At 38.3% G+C, this 17,642-nt stretch overlaps 2 protein-coding genes and 1 pseudogene across 2 annotated transcripts in view; 1 reads left to right on the forward strand and 2 right to left on the reverse strand.

Moving 5' to 3' along the window:
• Positions 1–17,642, reverse strand: part of TMED8 (transmembrane p24 trafficking protein family member 8) — a 37,533-nt gene that overhangs the window by 14,955 nt on the left and 4,936 nt on the right. The gene's annotated exons all lie outside the window — the stretch shown is intronic.
• On the reverse strand, positions 9,414–11,779 carry LOC116860261 (annotated as a pseudogene).
• Positions 11,994–12,290, forward strand: LOC116860249 (60S ribosomal protein L37-like). The gene is given in 2 exon segments (XM_032846225.1): positions 11,994–12,102; positions 12,105–12,290. Coding segments are annotated over 2 exon segments (291 nt in total). The 3' UTR covers positions 12,287–12,290.

Below are 17,642 nucleotides of genomic sequence, written 5' to 3' on the forward strand. Positions count from 1 at the left end.
TTTATATGTGAAAAGATTTATTTTTCTGTTCATCAGCTCATACTCTCATAAGTAGAAAGAACTTAGAGCGAGCTTACGCCACCCAACTTTCCTCTTGTAATGTAATAGGAAATGTATACATTCATCTCTGCCACCGGTTCCTGGCACAGAACTCTGAAAATCCTGATGATTTCCTAAGTGAAAAGGGCACTATGAGTATGTTTTGTTCTAATACTTGGTCTTTGACTCTGGTTCCTGACCCAGAGTTCCTAAATCCCTTGGACCTTCTCTGGTGATAGCAGTGTCTTTTGTTCCAAAGAGGTGACTCTGGGTGGGCTCCTGGATGGGGGCTGCTCACCAGAAAGACCAAGCCATGATCAGAGGCTTGGAATTGTCAGCCTCACCCCCCATTCTCCAGAGTGGAGAGTGGGGCTGGAAATGAAGTTAATGACTGATCACAGTGATGTGATAAAACCTCCATAAAAATCCCCAAAGGGTTTAAAGAGCTTCTAGGGTGGTGACCACATCCATATACCAGCAGGGTGATGGTGACATACCCCAACTCCAAGGGGACAGAAGCTCCTGTACTCGGGCCCCTCCCAGACTTTGCCTTCCGTGTCTCTTTATCTGACTATTCATCTGTATCCTTTCTCATATCTTTTAATAAACTGGTAAATGTAAGTATTTCCCTGGGTTCTCTGAGCTGCCGTAGAAAATTATCAAATCCAAGGAGGAGGTCACAGGAACCCCCAACACATAGTCAAGTCAGACAGCAGTTGTGGGTAACCTGGGACCTACTACCTGAGACGGGCATCTGAAGCTGGGGCGGGGTGACAGGGGGGAGGTGACATTCTCATGGGATGAAGCCCTCAACCTGTGGAATCTGACGCTATCTCCTGGCAGTGTCACAATTCAGTTAAATTATAGGACACGCAGGCAGTGTCACAGAATCACTTGGTGCGAGGGGAAAAAAATCCCACATCTGCTGTCAGGAAGTGCTGCGAGTGGGAGTCTGTGAGAGAGTAAAAGAGACACTCAGGAGGACTATGCGTTCTTTATACCTCCCAGCAAAGGAACGGAGTCTCGGGCAATTGTCAGATGTTCCCCCCAGTCTTTGCTACTTTGTGAGGAGGTCCTTTCACCAGACAGAGATAATGCGCACACAAAGTTCCTCCCTATGTTGACCTAAGTAGAATCTACTTCGTAATAACCTCTGCTCTTCAATCCCTCCCCACAATACCCTTTCAAATATTTACAGCCTGCTATCACTTTTCCTGCAAGTTCCTCCTCAGGCTAACCATTTCCCTCAGGTGACCTCTGACCACACTGGCCTCCTTTTGTTGTTCCTCTTTGTTCCATTTGAAGGAAGCAGCTAAAATGGACAACTTCTTCAGATGTGTTGTAATCCACACAGAATACACTAAGACTATGACCTCTTAATAAGGATATATTATTTCTTGATATAATATTCTGAGGCACTAGATTTTGTGTTTGTTTCCTTATTTTTTTTTCCTTAAGTTTTTATTTAAATTCTAGTTAGCTAACATACAATGTAATATTAGTTTCAGGTGTACAATATAGTGATTCAACACTTCCATAAATCCGCCCCCCTGCTCATCACAAGGGCACTCCTTAATCCCATCATCTATTTAACCCATCCCCCACCCACCCACTTCCCCTCAGGTAACCATCAGTTTGTTCTCTACAGTTAAAAGATTGTTTCTTGGTTTGGCACTAGATTTTTTTTAACTGCAGACTTACCCTGTTAGCCTAAATAAGTCACTCAAGATCTCCAGGGCATATAAAAATAAACTTACTCCAAACCCAGTATCACCCGTACTCTATTTTGAAACAGATTTTTGGAAAATAATTGACTTTTTAACTTTAATGCAGGGCTCTGCATATCTATATTATTTCAAATTAACTTTTTGAAATTATACTAATGCATGCTTTACTCATTGTAGAACAAATTAAATACACATAAGAAAACATTTTTCATTTACCCTTCAGACTTTAATATACAAATAACCCATTATTCAGTGTAGAAAAACGAGAAAAAAGAAACAAAAAATGATATAACCAACCACAAACCTATTAGCCAAAGATAACCTTTGTTAACATCTTGGTGCATATCCTTTCAGAAACGTATTTATATATTTATAAATTACATACACATACATATGTGTGTGTGTGTGTGTATGTATATATATATATATAGACAGAGAGAAAGAATGAAGGAGGAGAGAGATGTCTATACATCTATATGTTTATATATCCTGCCTCCTATCTCCAGTCACTAATTTCATGTGGGGCATGAAGACCATAAGTTCTACTGGAAAATACTGTATCATGAGTTGATCAGTTGGGACTATAATACACACTAGCTCAAGGTCCTGTAACTTACAGCTTTTCATTGATTATTCCATTAATGTTTCAGAGTTTCCACTCATTCTAGGACTCAAATCCATACACACACACACACACACACTTCTTGTATTTATATTTCTGAAAGGACATACACAGATGTAATTGAACATTACTGATTTTTCAGAGTCAAGAGAAATGGCACTATATCATAATTTTAAACAACTGTGCGTTATCCAATAGTCTATACTAAAATTTCTTTAACCAGTCCTCAAGTCTCTATTGTTAGAGCTGGAGTTTGTTTCAAATCTTTCACCGTCATAGATGATGATGTTATATCAGAGAAGTCTACAACCCTTTCTTAAGAACTTCCCCTGTCCACAGCCTTGAAGGAACAGTCCCTGTGACCAAGATCTACTACGCTGGCTGTGCTTACTGATTTTTGGTGAACATCTGCCCAAAAGTCAGTCCAATTCTCTTCCCCAAAATCTGGGGTTGGTACCACAGGCCAAAACAGACACTAAAGAGCCTCAGGTCAGGGACAGAGCCTGCCACTTGGGAGAAGCCTTCACAGGCCATGTAAAAGCAGATGACTAAGCACTGAAGACAACTGCCAGAGACAGGAAAAGGATCATTTAGGCAAAGAGAAGTAGAAACAAGAGGCCTTGGGGTCCAGGAGGAAAGGAGACACAAAGACCCCTCCTGACCACTTACTTTCTAATTCTCGTAACATCCAACAGTGCTTCCTAAAATTTGATTCTGTGAGATTTCTTTATGTCCTAACAGTTAGCTTTCTTTCTACTTTTTATTGTAAAATATATCATAAATACAAAGGTGGCATGAAAACGAGGCACAAAGCTAAAAACATTAGTACCAATACTTACTTAGTCAGTAATGAGGTAATTATTTGTACTTTAGAAGTCCTCTAATGCCCCTTCCCAATCATATCTCCCCGTATTCTGAATTCTGAGTAAATTATTCCCTTGCCTTTTTACTCCCTTTATACATTTTAGGTATATTAATTACTGCTTTGTAAAAACATTTTTTTCTTTTTCAAAATTTTTTTTAAGATTTTATTTATTTGACAGACAGAGATCACAAGTAGGCAGAAAGGCTGGCAGAGAGAGAGAGGAGGAAGCAGGCTCCCCACCCAGCAGAGAGCCTGGGTTTGATCCCAGGACGCTGGGATCATGACCTGAGCCGAAGGCAGAGGCTTTAACCCACTGAGCCACCCAGGTGCTCCTCTTTTTCAAATTTTTACTTAAATGCTAGTTAGTTAAAACTTCTTTATTTCAGAAAATTTTAAATATGCACAAAATTAGAGAGCAGTGGAACAGAGATTAATGTACTCATTATCTTTTCAACAACATTTTACATTTTGCTTCTTTTGTTCCCTACCATCCAGCCCCACCACCACACACACAGTGGATTATTTAAAGCAAAGTGAAGACATCATTATATTCATTTAGAATACGTCTCTAAAGAAAAAGGCTTTCAATATAGGTATGGCACCATTATTGTTACTGCAAAATTGGCAATTCCTTAATATCATTTAATATCCAATCCACATTCAAATGCCTCCATTGTCTCAGACTTTTTTCCTAACAGCCAGTTTATTTAAAATCAGGATCCAAATAAGGTTCACGCACTAAATTTAGTTTATATGTGTCTTAGATGTCTTAATCTATATCATTCCTCACCTCATTGTTTTTCATACAATGTATTTGTTGAAAGGAAAAGTCATATGACCTGCAGATTTTCCCACATTCTGAATTTGGATGACTGAATTTTCATGATTTCATGATTCTTCTATTCACTATATTACCTATAAATCGATCTTAGATCTAGAGCTGTCCTGTAATACAGTAGCCACTAACCTGTAGCTCAATTAAAATTTAAATTAAATAAAAATTAAAACTCAGTCTCCTGGTCTGATTAGTCACATTTCAAGTACTTAATAGCTAGTGGGTACTGGATAGCACAGAATCATTTTCACCATCAAAGAAAATTCTTTTGGATGGTGTTAACCTAGAGATTTAGATTCAGGTTCAGTTTTGATCTCACAGGAATACTCTAGACATGGCACATGAAATTCCTATTGCATCACATCAGGAAGCACAAAATATATGCTTGTCACAACTTTAATGATGTAAAAAATGGTAAGTGGGTTCATGTTTTCAGCCTTATTTCACCTAATGACTTTACTAGCCATTTCATGATCACTGTCTAAAATAGATCCCTCCTTTCATAAGAGACTAGAAAATGACTTTCATAGTTCTAGTACCTTCCACATTTATGAGTTAGAATTCTTCTATTAAAGAAAAAGATCTCCTCCCCATCAACCATTTAGTTACTCTGAAGTATTACTCATGAAAGAAAGGCAGAGGGGCACCTGGATGGCTCAGTGGGTTAAAGCCTCTGCCTTCGGTCCTGGGATAGAGCATCCCATCGGGCTCTCTGCTCAGCAGGGAGCCTGCTTCTGCCTATCTCTCTCTACCTGCCTCTCAGGCTACTTGTGATTTCTGTCTGTCAAATAAATAAATAAAATCTTTAAAAAAATACTATTCAAAAAAAAAAGAAAGGCAGGATAGAAGATTGAGTCTTCTCTCATTGTCAGAATACTAAGCATCATAGCAATCTCTATACAATGATTTGCGGGTTTTGTAAAGTAGTTTTAGAAACATGCAGTTTTTTAACATATTTTATGTGTTTCAAGTTTTCCTAGTTTTGGCCATTGGGAGCTCTTTAGAGTTGGCTCCTGTGTCCGAGTAGTCTTGCTTATAACAAAAGTTCCGAGCTCATCTTAACATATGCTCTGCCCCAGCCATTTCTCTAAGGAGTCCCAGTTCCTTCTGATGAGAAAAGGTACACACAGCAACCACATCAAAAAGGGAACCATGAGGGGTGCCTAAGTGGCTCAGTGGGTTAAGTGTCTGCCTTCAGCTCAGATCATGATCTCAGGGTCCTGAGATTAAGCTCCGCATCGTGCTAAACGGGAAGGGTGCTTCTCATTCCCCCTCTGCCCCTCCCTACCCCATGCTCATTCTCTTTCTCTCTCTCTCTCTCACAAATTAAATTAAAATAAATTAAAATTTAAAAAGGGAACCGTGAGTTAATGGCTTTGCTAATACATTCAACAGACCTTTACTGGGTCCCTGCTATGTGCCAAGCACCATATTCCATCCTGGGAATACAGTTAAATTATACATGATTTGTGCCCTGAAACAGCTCAGTCTACAGAGGAAGAAAAACTCATAAACAGACAACTGTAATACAATGTGTTATAATTTAGAATAGAATTATGCCCTTGATATCACAGAAACACAGTGGGTATTTAATTTAGGGAAGAAAGGTAATCAAAGGACTTTTCCTGAAAGATACAGCAATTATGCTTTCTTAAAGAACAGCAGGACTTGGCCACAGGCAAGGGCATTGAAAAAGGGCACTGCAGGCAAAGAGGATTAAATGAGCAAAAGCAAGAACACAAAAAAACACCATGGCATAACTAGAGAAATTGATGAAAAAATTAATGCAGACACAAAAAAAATGGAATGACATCCCAGGTTCATAGACTGGAGCTTAACACTGTTAAAATGTCCACATTAGGGGTGCCTGTGTGGTTTAATGGGTTAAGAGTCTGCCTTCAGCTCAGGTCATGATCTCAGGGTTCTGCAACTGAGCTCCAAGTGGGCTTCCTGTTCAGTGGGGAGTCAGCTTCTCTCTCTGCCCCTCCCCTCTCCCTGCTTGTGCTCTCTCTCTCTCTCTTCCTCTCTCTCATATAAATAAAGTCTTAAAAAAAAAAAAAGGAAAGAAAGATGAACAACACTGGAGATATCAAACTTGCTGGTTTCAAAATATATTACAACGCTACGGAAATTTTTTAAAAGAGTATGGCATAAAGACAGACCTGTAGACCAATGAAAGAGAGTCTAGAAAAGCATCTATACATATATGATCAACTGATCTTTGAAAAGGGTGCCAACAATACACAATGGGGAAAGGATAGTCTCCAACAAATTGTGTTGGAAAAACTGGTTATCCATATGCAAAAGAATGAAATTGGATGCTTATCTCACATCATATAAAAATAAATTCAAAATGGATTAAAAACATGAGACTTAGCGGCACCTGGGTGGCTCAGTGGGTTAAAGCTTCTGCTTTCAGCTCAGGTCATGATCCCGGGGTCCTGGGATCAGGCACCGAGTCGGGCTCTCTGCTCAGCGGGGAGCCTGTTTCCTGCTCTCTCTCTCTCTCTCTCTCTCTGCCTACTTGTGATCTCTGTCTATCAAATGAATAAATAAAATCTTAAAAAAAAATGAGACTTAAACTATAAAACTCCTAGAAGAAAACAGGGGAAGAGCTTCATGATATTGGTCTTATAACAAAGCTTCATGATTTTATGGACATGACACCACAAGCACAAGTAACAAAAACAAATATAGACAAGTGAGACTACATCAAACAGAAAAACTTCTGTACAGCAAAGGAAACAAACAGAGAAAATGACAACCTATGAAGCAACAAAAAATACTTACCAACCATATATCTGAAAAGAGGTTAATTTCCAAAATAAATTTAAAACTCCTATAACTCCATAGCAAAACAACCCAATAACCCAATTTTAAAATGGGCTTAAGAGTGAAATATACATTTCTCCAAAGAAGACATCCAAATGGCCAAAAAGCATAAGAAAAGATGATCATTATTACTAATCATCAGAAAATGCAAACCAAAACCACAAAAATGAGATATCATCTTACACTGTTAGGATGGCTAATATCAAAATAAAAACAGACAAGTGTTGCAGAGGATGCGTAGAAATTGGAACCCTTGCACCTACATGAGAACGAAAAATGACATAGCCACTACGGAAAACAGTATAAAGATTCCTCAAAAAATTAAAAATAGAATTACCATATCATCTACCAATCCCATTTCCAGGTACTCATCCAAAAGAATTTAAATCAGGATCTCAAAGAGATATTAACCCTCCAATGTTTCAGTGTAGCACTACTCAAAATAGCCAAGATGGGATAACAACCTAACTGTCCACTGACAGATGAATGGATAAAGAAAATGTGGTAGTTACATACAATGGAATATTATAATATTTTTTAAGACAAGGAAATCCTGCAATATGTGGTAATATGGATGAACCCTGAGAACACTATGCTAAGTGAAATAAGGCAGTCATAGAAGGACAAATATTGCACAATTCCATTTACGGAGGTATCTAAAATAGTCAAACTCATAAAATCAGAGAGTAGAATGATGTTTGTCAGGGTCTTCAAGGAGAGGAAAATACCCATTGCTAATCAATGGGTATAAAGTCTAAATTATTTAGGATGAGTAAGTTCTAGAAATCTGCTATACAATATTGTGCCAATTTAGCAATACTGTATTATACACAAAAAAATTTAAAGGAAATACTTAGAAGTACTTCACAGAAACAAAAAGAACAAACATTAGTAAAATAAACAAATAAAATACCATGGATATTCCGTGTGTACAGGAAGTTCTGTGTGTGCAGAGCCCTGAGCCAAGAGACGCAAATTCCATCAATTTAACTTAATACTTAATGAATTCCCAACAAGTGTTGGCTCCACACTAGTTACTGGAGGTGATACACTAAAGCAGACACAGTTCTAGGCATCATAAAGCTTTCAGTCTAGCAGGAAAGACTGAGAAGGACCTTTATCCCACAGACGATCAAGAATTTTAAGCTTAAATTTAAGCTAAGAAATGACAGTCAAATTTGCATTTTTTGGAGGATCCTGTAGCAGCTGATGGTAAGATGGGTCTTACCAGACAGATGGGAGGCCTTGGCAAAGTTCACACAAGAGATAATGAGGACCTAGTAGTAATATCTGAGACAGAGCAGAGAGGACTCGATTAGAAAATCATTAGGTGGTCAAATTTGTTTTTAGGATGCCCATGCTGGCCACACTTATTGCCTTACTAACTGTTCACAAACCATCTGTGTGACATATTCTAGAAATTTGCTGAGAAGCTGCTTCAAGTTTAATGGTTACAGATTCTGGATTCTAATCTCTTTTGCCCTTTGGATAATTGATACATGGATTCATTTCTAGTCCCTGACAGTCCTCAAAGACAGCACAGAATTACAACTGCAGGTTCTTTCAGGATCCTGGATGTAGCAGTCGCCTTCCGATCTTCTGGCTTTCAAACACTCAACCTTCTCCTGGCGGGGACTGACTTCGTAAATAGTACACAAAGGAAGGCAGAAAGGAAGATCCTTCTTTTCTAAACCCAGGAAGTTAGACACCACGCACATGACGTAAAATAGTCCCACCAAGAACTGGAAATAGCGGTACAAAGGAGGGAGAGGATGCATCTAGTGGCAGCCAAACAGCCCTCACCGAATTATTCTTGCTGCTTAGCCTCTGGACCAGCCTACTCTTCAGCCTTCCAGCAATGCGGTGAGCCTCCTATATTCTTCCAATAATCCATTTTCTGCTTAAGGCAGCCAACATTAGTTTCCATCGCTTGTAATCAAGAACTCTCACCAAAAGACCTGGATAGCACTTGCTTGGATCCAAAAGTCTGAACTTAAAGTAATTAGATGTCCTATCTTCATTCTGCTCATCTTCACAGCCAAGACCTAGTGAGCCTTAGTGAGCCTCACTATATGTCAGTTACTTTCTAAGCATTTTCTAGGCATCATCTTTTTGATTCCTCACTGAACTGCATAACCATTGAAGTCGATACTACCATTACTTCCTTTTTATCATTCAAGAAATTGAAGCTCAGCAAAATCAAGTAACTTGCCCAAGATGGCCAACAAACAGAAACAGAAGTGATAGGAGTTCAGTCAGTCCAAGTCCAAAGCGAGCACTTTTTTTTCTTTACAGACTTTATTTATTTATTTGACAGAGAGAGAGAGAGAGAGTGAGGGAGGGAACACAAGCAATGGGAGTGGGAGAGGGAGAAGCAGGCTTCCCGCTGAGCAGGGAGCCCAATGTAGGGCTTGATCCCAGGACCCTGCGATCATGACCTGAGCTGAAGGCAGACACTTAAGGAAAGCCACCCACGTGCCCCTAAAGCTAGCACTCTTAATGCCTATATTACACAATGACTGCTCTTCAAACCTTTATTGTGAAATATAACACATATACAGAAAAGGACCCCAAAATGTGCAGCTCAATAAATTACCACAAAACAACCACTTAAATAAACTACTACCCAGCCAAGAAACAGATCATTCCTAGCACTTTACAAGTCCCATTCATGACCCTCCCAATCATTACTGCCAATCATTATTACCCTTCCTCCATGATCACTGTCCTAACTTAGGGAATCATTTCCTTGCTTTTCTTTATAGTCGGGCAACCTAAATATGCATTCCTAAAGAGTGTTACTTTATTCTGCCTGAATTTTATATAAAGAGAAATAATGCAGAATATTTCAAGACTAGCTTCTTTCACTCAACATTATGTTTGAAAGACTCAACTATGTTGTTGTAAGTTTGTTCATTTTCATTGCTATATAATATTCTGTGAATATACCATAATTTATCAATATACCATTGACGAAATTTGGGTTCATTCTAGTTTTTAGCTATTATGAATGATGCTGCTATATTTTTGTTCATGTTTCTTGGTATACATGTACATGCATTAATTTTGTATGTAAACCTAGGAATGGAATGTTTGAGTCATAAAAATATGAATAAACCTTGGTAGAAAATGCCAAACTATTTTCTAAAGGGGTTGTAACAAATACACACTCCTGCTGGTATTGAGGAACATTCGTATTACTCTGTATCCCCTCCAATACTTGGTCATATTAATAATTTTTATTTGGGTCATTCTGATTGGTGTATGCTCCTTTAGCTTGCATATCATTGATGACTTGTTTCTCGACAATTTGGAAATCTTCTTTTATAAAATACCTATTCAGTCTCTTGCCTATTTTACTATTGGAGTGTCTTTATTTTTTTTTTTTAAATCCAATGATCCTTTACTGAAATATTTTCCTTTGTAGTCCTCAACTAGTTGGGCATTCCACGCTGTACCACTATTGAGGTCATCTATGATGTCATGAGGGTGGCGGCCTTCAATATCACAGCCCAGTCTGGCAGTCCAAGGATCTCTTTAATGGTTCCAGAGAGTTCTCCAACTAAAGATGGGTGCCCCATCTGTCCAGCAATGTCAACAATCTCATCAAAACTGTTATTTCCATTGTACTTAATGTTTTTCTGCTACTTTCTACAGCTTGGCAGTTCCTTGAGGGCTTTGATAATGAGGGCAGAGGCAGAAAGTACCACCTCAGTCTGGACCTATCCATCCTGAATGGTCATTTTCACTGTAATCCTCAGGCCCTCCCTTTCCAATCACCAGTTATTTTGGCTAGGTCACCATCACCCTTTTTGGAAGAAAGACTCAGGAGGCCAATTTTGGGGGCGTGGGCAGAAAGGGCACCAACTTCCCCACTGGTGCACCCCAGGTATATGACTTTGACTTCATTGGGGTTGAATTTAGGCAGCTCCGTGCAGGCAGCCGGTATCAGATGAATCCAGGTTAAGGGCAACCAAAGAAAGTTGCACCTTGGCCACTTCTGAGCCCAAAGCTGAAAGCTGGATTGTCTTTTTATTACTTATCGGAGTTCTAAACACAAACCTTTTGTTAATTACACGTTACAAATACCTGCTCCTACAGTGATTTACCTTCACTCTTTTAATGGTGTCCTATCGTGATGCAAAGTTCTTCATTTGAAAGTAGTCAAAATGTATCACTCTTTTCCTTTTTAGTCCTTTGTATGTCCTCTTTGAGAGATCCTCCCCTACACTGAGGTCACTATATTCTCCTATATTATCTTTTAGGAGCTTATTACATTGCCTTTCACATGTTGGTATGCAATCCAAACAGCACTGATTTTGTGTGTGTGTGTGTGTGTGTGTGTGTGTACGGTGTGTGAGGTAAGGATCAAGTTTCTTTTCTTTTTATTTATTTATTTATTTACTTATTAAGATTTTATTTATTTATTTATTTGACAGAGATCACAAGCAGGCAGAGAGGCAGGCAGAGAGAGAGAGGAAGGGAAGCAGGCTCCCTGCCCCGCAGAGAGCCCGACGCGGGACTCGATCCCAGAACCCTGGGGATCATGACCCAAGCCGAAGGCAGAGACTTTAACCCACTGAGCCACCCAGGCGCCCCAAGTTTCTTTTCTTTCCCTTCTCTTCTTTTAGGATATTCAATAGTCCCAGCAATATTTAGAATTCTTTTCTCACTGCTCTACGGTACAATCTTTATTCCAAATCAAAGATTTTGTTTCTAGGATTTTATTCTATTCTTAGGGCCTATTAGACTATTTCATAAAAGCTTCAGAATAAATCTTGATACCTAATGAAGCAAATCTTTCCAGTTTGTTCTTATTCGCTCAAGTATTTTCATATATGCTATTTATGGCCTTTCATTCCTCTATATATTTTTTAGAACCAGCATGTCAAATTTCCATGCAAAAACTCCAGCATGGGATTTTTACTGGGATTATTTTATTTATATATCAAGTTGGGGAGAATGGACATCTTTAAAATATTGAGTCTTTCTATTTAAGAATATGATACATTTTCCATTTATTTATTCTTTCATGTCTCTCAATAATTACAGGGTCTTGGCCGCAGACACAAGATGACAAAGGGGAGGACATCATTTGGAAAGTGTTGCAATAAGACATGCACATTGTGCCACCACTGTGGCTCTAAGCCCTACCACCCTTGGAAGTAGACCTGTGGCAAATGTACTATCCTGCCAAGAGGAAAAGAAAATATCACTGGAGTGCCAAGGCTAAAAGACAAAATCCCACTGGGGCTGGTCGAATGAGGCAGCTGAAAATTGTCTACCCCAGATTCAGGCCTGGAGTCCGTGAAGGAACATCACCTAAAGCCAAGAGCACAGCTGTTGCAGCAACCAGCTCCTCTTAAGGATTTCAACAATTAATCACACAATAAATGTCCTGGTATTTAAAATAATAATAATAATTATTATTATTATTATAATCTGCACAAAGGCTTTGCCTATATTTTGTGAGATTTATTCCTAGGTATTTCAACTTTCTTTACTCTCTGGTAAATAATATTTTTATATATTTTCTAACTTCATTGCTAGTACAGACCTACTTCATTTTACTGTGCTTCACATTACGGCACTTTGCAGGTAGAGCATTTTTGACAAATTGATGGTTTGTGGCAACACTGTGTCAAGCAAGTCTATCAGCACCATTTTTCCAACAGCATTTTTCACTTCATGTCTGTGTCACATTTGAAAATTCTTGCAGTATTTCAAGCTTTTTCATTATTATTATTATTATTTGTTATAGGGATCTATGATCACTGAATATGTCTACTGAAAGCCCAGTTGACGGTGAGCATTTTTTAGTAATATTTTTAAGGTATTATACTTTTCTTTAGACATACTAATATTGCACATTTAAAAGACTACAATAGAGTATAAACATCACTTTTACACACACCGAGAAACCAAAAAATTGCACTTCACTTGCTTTATTGCAATATTTGCTTTATTGCAGTGGTTTAGAACTGAACCTACAATATCTCTGAGGTAAGCTTGTATACATAAACACAATGAAATTTTGCATATTGGCTCTGTATCCAGCAGACTGGCCAAACTTGTTAGTTCTAATAACTGATCTGTGGATTCTCCTGGATTTTCCACATACATAGTCATCACCAGAAAACAACAGATTTATCAGGATTCTCTTCTAATTTTCATATATTCTCTTTCTTGGCTAACTGTATTAGCTAGAATATCCAATAAAATGATGAATATTAAGTGGTGAGAATGGGCTCCCGTATCTTATTCCCGATCTCCAGAAGAAAACTTTCAATCTCACTATTAAGTTTGATGCTCCTTATAGGTTTTTTGTTCTTTTATTCCTACTTCGCTATGAGTTTTGAATCATAAATGGAGACTGAATTTCATCAAACATTTTCTCTGCATCTATTCAACTGATCATTTTTTATCCACTAGTATACTAAAATGGTGATTTACACTGACTTTTTTTTTTTCTATTTTATTCTTTATTTATTTGACAGAGAGAGAGAGCACGAGCAGGCAGAGAGAGAGGGGGGAAGCAGGCTCCCCGCCGAGCAAGGAGCCCGATGTGGGGCTCAATCCCAGGACCCTGAGATCATGACCTGAGCCGAAGGCAGAGGCTTTAACCCACTGAGCCACCCAGGCGCCCCTACACTGACTTTTAAAGAATGTTAAAACTACCTTGCATTCCTGAGAAAACCCAACTTGGTTGTATATATTCCTGGATTTAGTCTGCTAACATTCTGTTCATGACTTTTTGCATCTATGTTAATGTGAGTGAGTAGAAATTGTGATTTTCCCTTCATCTGAGATCATTGTGATACTGTCTAAAGATTCCAGTTATTCCTTTAAGTGCCAGTATGCAGGCGACAAATCCTGTTTTTGATTGTCTGAAAATATCTTTATTTCATCTTCATTCTTAAAGACTGTTTTCCTGGAAAAAAAAAATTCTATATTGGTATTTCTTTCAGTATTCTAAAGATGAGCTAGCTTCTACTGCTCTGTGTAGAAGTCAGCTGTCAGTCCAATTACTATTCCTTTGAAGGCAAACTAATTTTTCTCTGGCTACTTTTCTTTACTTTGCTTTTAGAGCAATTTTTTTAAAAGTTCTGTCTGAAAGAGGGAGAGACAGAGCACGCAAGTGCGAGCTGGGGGAGGGACAGAAGACGAGGGAGACAGTCTCAAGCAGACTCCCTGCTGAGCGCAGAGCCTGAGGCCAACTGGGCTCCACCTCACAACCCAGGAGATAGTGACAGGAGCAGAAACTGCAAGTCCGATCCTTAACTGACCGAGCCACCCAGGCGCCCCAGTTTTATGGCAGTTTAACTTAATGTATATCTACTGTAGATTTCATTGTACTTATCCTGCTTGGGCTTCTTAAATCTGTGCATTCTATTAACTTTGGAAAATTCACAGTTATTATCTCAACAAGCATTGCTTCTGTCCGTTCTTGCCCTCCTCATCTTCTAGGACTCCAATTATATAAATATGAGATCTTTTTACCATATCTTCCATGTCTCTTCCCTCTTTCCTGAATTTCCCATTGCTGCATTTTTACATATTCCCTATTGGACATTTTCTTCTGACTTTTCTTCTGACCAGTTCACTATTCTCTCTTCAGATATAGAAACTTTTTGCTAAACCCATCAACTGAGTTCTAAATTTTCATCTGTAGGTTTTAATTATAGAATTTCTATTTGGTTAAATTTTTATAGATTTTAATTCTTTGCCAAATTTCTCAAACTCGTCTTTTATCTTGAACATAACAAATTATGTTTCAGTCTGTTGCCCCTTTGGATTGATTCATACTGTCTATTGTTTCTTTTGATTTTTGTTCATGTTCTCTTCCAGGAATCTGGCTATTAATCAAATGTGCCAGAAACTGTTCTCATAAAATTGTCTGTAGAAACAATCTGAAGCCAAATCTAAATAAGCCTCCAAAGGTTTTCCTTTGCTTCTTTCATATACTTGGGGACACTAGCAGCCTGGGGCCACCTTAACTCAATTTCGTGAACTTAAGATTTTTCTGAAACGGAGTTGCACTCCCGCAATAGCTGTTTTGTTTTGTTTTTTAAAGATTTTATTTATTTATTTGACAGACAGAGATCACAAGTAGGCAGAGAGGCAGGCAGAGAGAGAGGAAGAAGCAGGCTCCCTGTGGAGCAGAGAGCCCGATGTGGGGCTCAATCCCAGGACCCTGGGATCATGACCTGAGCCCAAGGCAGAGGCTTTAACCCACTGAGCCACCCAGGCGCCCCGCAATAGCGGTTTTTAATTTACCCTTACTTCCAGAACATGGCCTTTCCTAGTCCCAACTTAGAGAAAAGGGAGTTCACCACAATTTCCCCTACTTGGTTGTTTCTGGTTCTGAATATTTCTTGTTGCTTTAGTCCACAGAGGCACATTCACAGCCTTGACAGGTTCCTCAGTCAAGAATCCAGGTTATGCCATCAGAGAAAGGAGCCCCCAAAATGGACTCTTATCGTTGGACTTCTATCTTTATACTTCTGCCCTCACCTTGATTATAGCCTGGTAATTAATTCTTCATTACTTGGCTAGCTCGCCAGGATCTTCAAGCAAATATTTGCATGCTGACAATTATTTTCTAATTGTCTCCAGTGGGAGAACTGATCCAATTACCTAGTCTGCCATTACTCAAAACAGAAACCAACACTGCCTCTTTACCTTTTGCAGTTTGAAAATACCTTTCTGAATAAAATGGAAACAAAATAGAACTTTTAAAAGTCTGCCTTCTTTCTGTCATTGGCTCACAGTATCAGCTCGTCTAAGTGGTGGTTCTATCTGCCTTTGATTTATCCTTAGAAATGAAATCCACACAAAAATAATGAAAAACAGTAGTGGATTTGAAGAATAACATGAAATTAATCCCTAAGGAGATTTACAACCTGTATTTCATTTAAAAAAAAAAAAAATTCATCTGAGAGAAAAAAGCCCAGAAAGGGTCAGTTCCTGATTAGCAGAAATGTCAAAGATGTACAGAATGTCTTTTATAATACAAGCACAGTGAAGAATCTTATGACACATTTGAGGTTATTTTCTGAATAGATAATACATACACATTATCCAGAATTCAAAAAGCATAGAAGTATATGGTGAAAACTTCCATCTCCATCCCCACCACCAAAAGCAACCAACGTTATGAGGTTTTGTAGAGTCTCACAGAGCTACCTGATGCACATAAGTGTGTGTGTGTGTGTGTGTGTTTGTGTTCGTATATATTCTTTTTTATACAAATAATAAGCATATTAAAGATACTTTTTTCCCATTTATATCTCAGAGATCTTTCCATAACTATACATGAAAATTTTTCTCATTTTTCTCTATAGTTGATTAATATTTTATTGGCTGGATATTCCATAATTTATTTAACCAGTTCCCTACTGATGGACGTTTATGTCCTTTCGAATCTTTTACCATTTCAAGCCATGCTATAAAAACCTTGTGTGTCCTTAAATAGGCAAAAGAATAAATCTAGAGGATAAATTCCTGGAAGGAATGGATCAATGAGAGCATATACTGTAATTGTGACGGATAATGACTAATTGCCCTCCATGGCATTTGTATTAATTTACAGTCCTAACAGCAACGCATGAAAGTCCTTGTTCCTGCACGCCTGCCAACATAGTGAGAGATCAAACTGCTCGGCATATATATCATTTCCACGTCCCTTAAGAGAAATTAGGTTGAGCATTTTTCATATGCTAGAAGCCACTTCTAGCACCTGAACAGCTTAATGTAGGGGGAAAAAAGAGTAGAAAGGAATAGTGCTCATGATTTTTAAGGTTAAAGGTACATGCTAAATCATGTAAGAACTACTGGTAAAACAACTTGTAACAGGGTTCAAAGAGGCAGGAAGTAAGAAAAGGAGAAATACTGAAGTTTATTTCCCACAGTATCAGGTATGGAAAATGCAGTCCTGTTGTAGAGAAAGAAAACCATTATAAACAGCTTGTTGGGTTTCCTAAATCTACTTAGTGACATTTAGACCACTATAAAGAAGAAAAAAACAATTTTTCCATATAGAGCTTTTAATGTGTCAGCCAAACAGACCAATTCTACAAGTACTCCGAGAAGAGACCAGAGAAACTTGGACAGGTTTTGCAAATTTAAATGGGATATGGGAAAATGTGTTTTTTTTTTTAATTAAAATGGCTATGTATTTATTTTAACATGTATTGGGAAAAGTTGATACATCAAAATAGTAATAGCACAGGTATCATTTAAAAAGAAACAAAATTTTAAATGTCAATTTAAAGAAAAATTAGTAACCAAATAATTTTGGAATGTATTCTCTCACTTGGCAAAAACCATGACATGGTACCTGCACAGCCAAAGTCTTAGAAACAATAAACAGAGAAAGGAAAATGGAAGCTCAAGAATAAATTTATAGGGGCGCCTGGGTGGCTCAGTGGGTTAAAGCCTCTGCTTTCGGCTCGGGTCATGATCCCAGGGTCCTGGGATCGAGCCCCACATCGGGCTCTCTGCTCAGCGGGGAGCCTGCTTCTCCGTCTCTCTCTGCCTGCCTCTCTGCCTACTTGTGTTCTCTGTCTGTCAAATAAATAAATAAAAATCTTTAAAAAAAAAAAAAAAAAAAAAAAGAATAAATTTATAGATGACAGCCTCTAAAGCAAGGTGAAGAGTTAAGAAATTTTCCTATAATGATTTATGTTTGACAATATTTAAAATACTAGTTTTCTTTCTATG

Source organism: Lontra canadensis, unplaced genomic scaffold (genome assembly GCF_010015895.1).
Source record: "Lontra canadensis isolate GAN:19392208 unplaced genomic scaffold, GSC_riverotter_1.0 scaffold173, whole genome shotgun sequence".
Classification (NCBI taxonomy): domain Eukaryota; kingdom Metazoa; phylum Chordata; class Mammalia; order Carnivora; family Mustelidae; genus Lontra; species Lontra canadensis.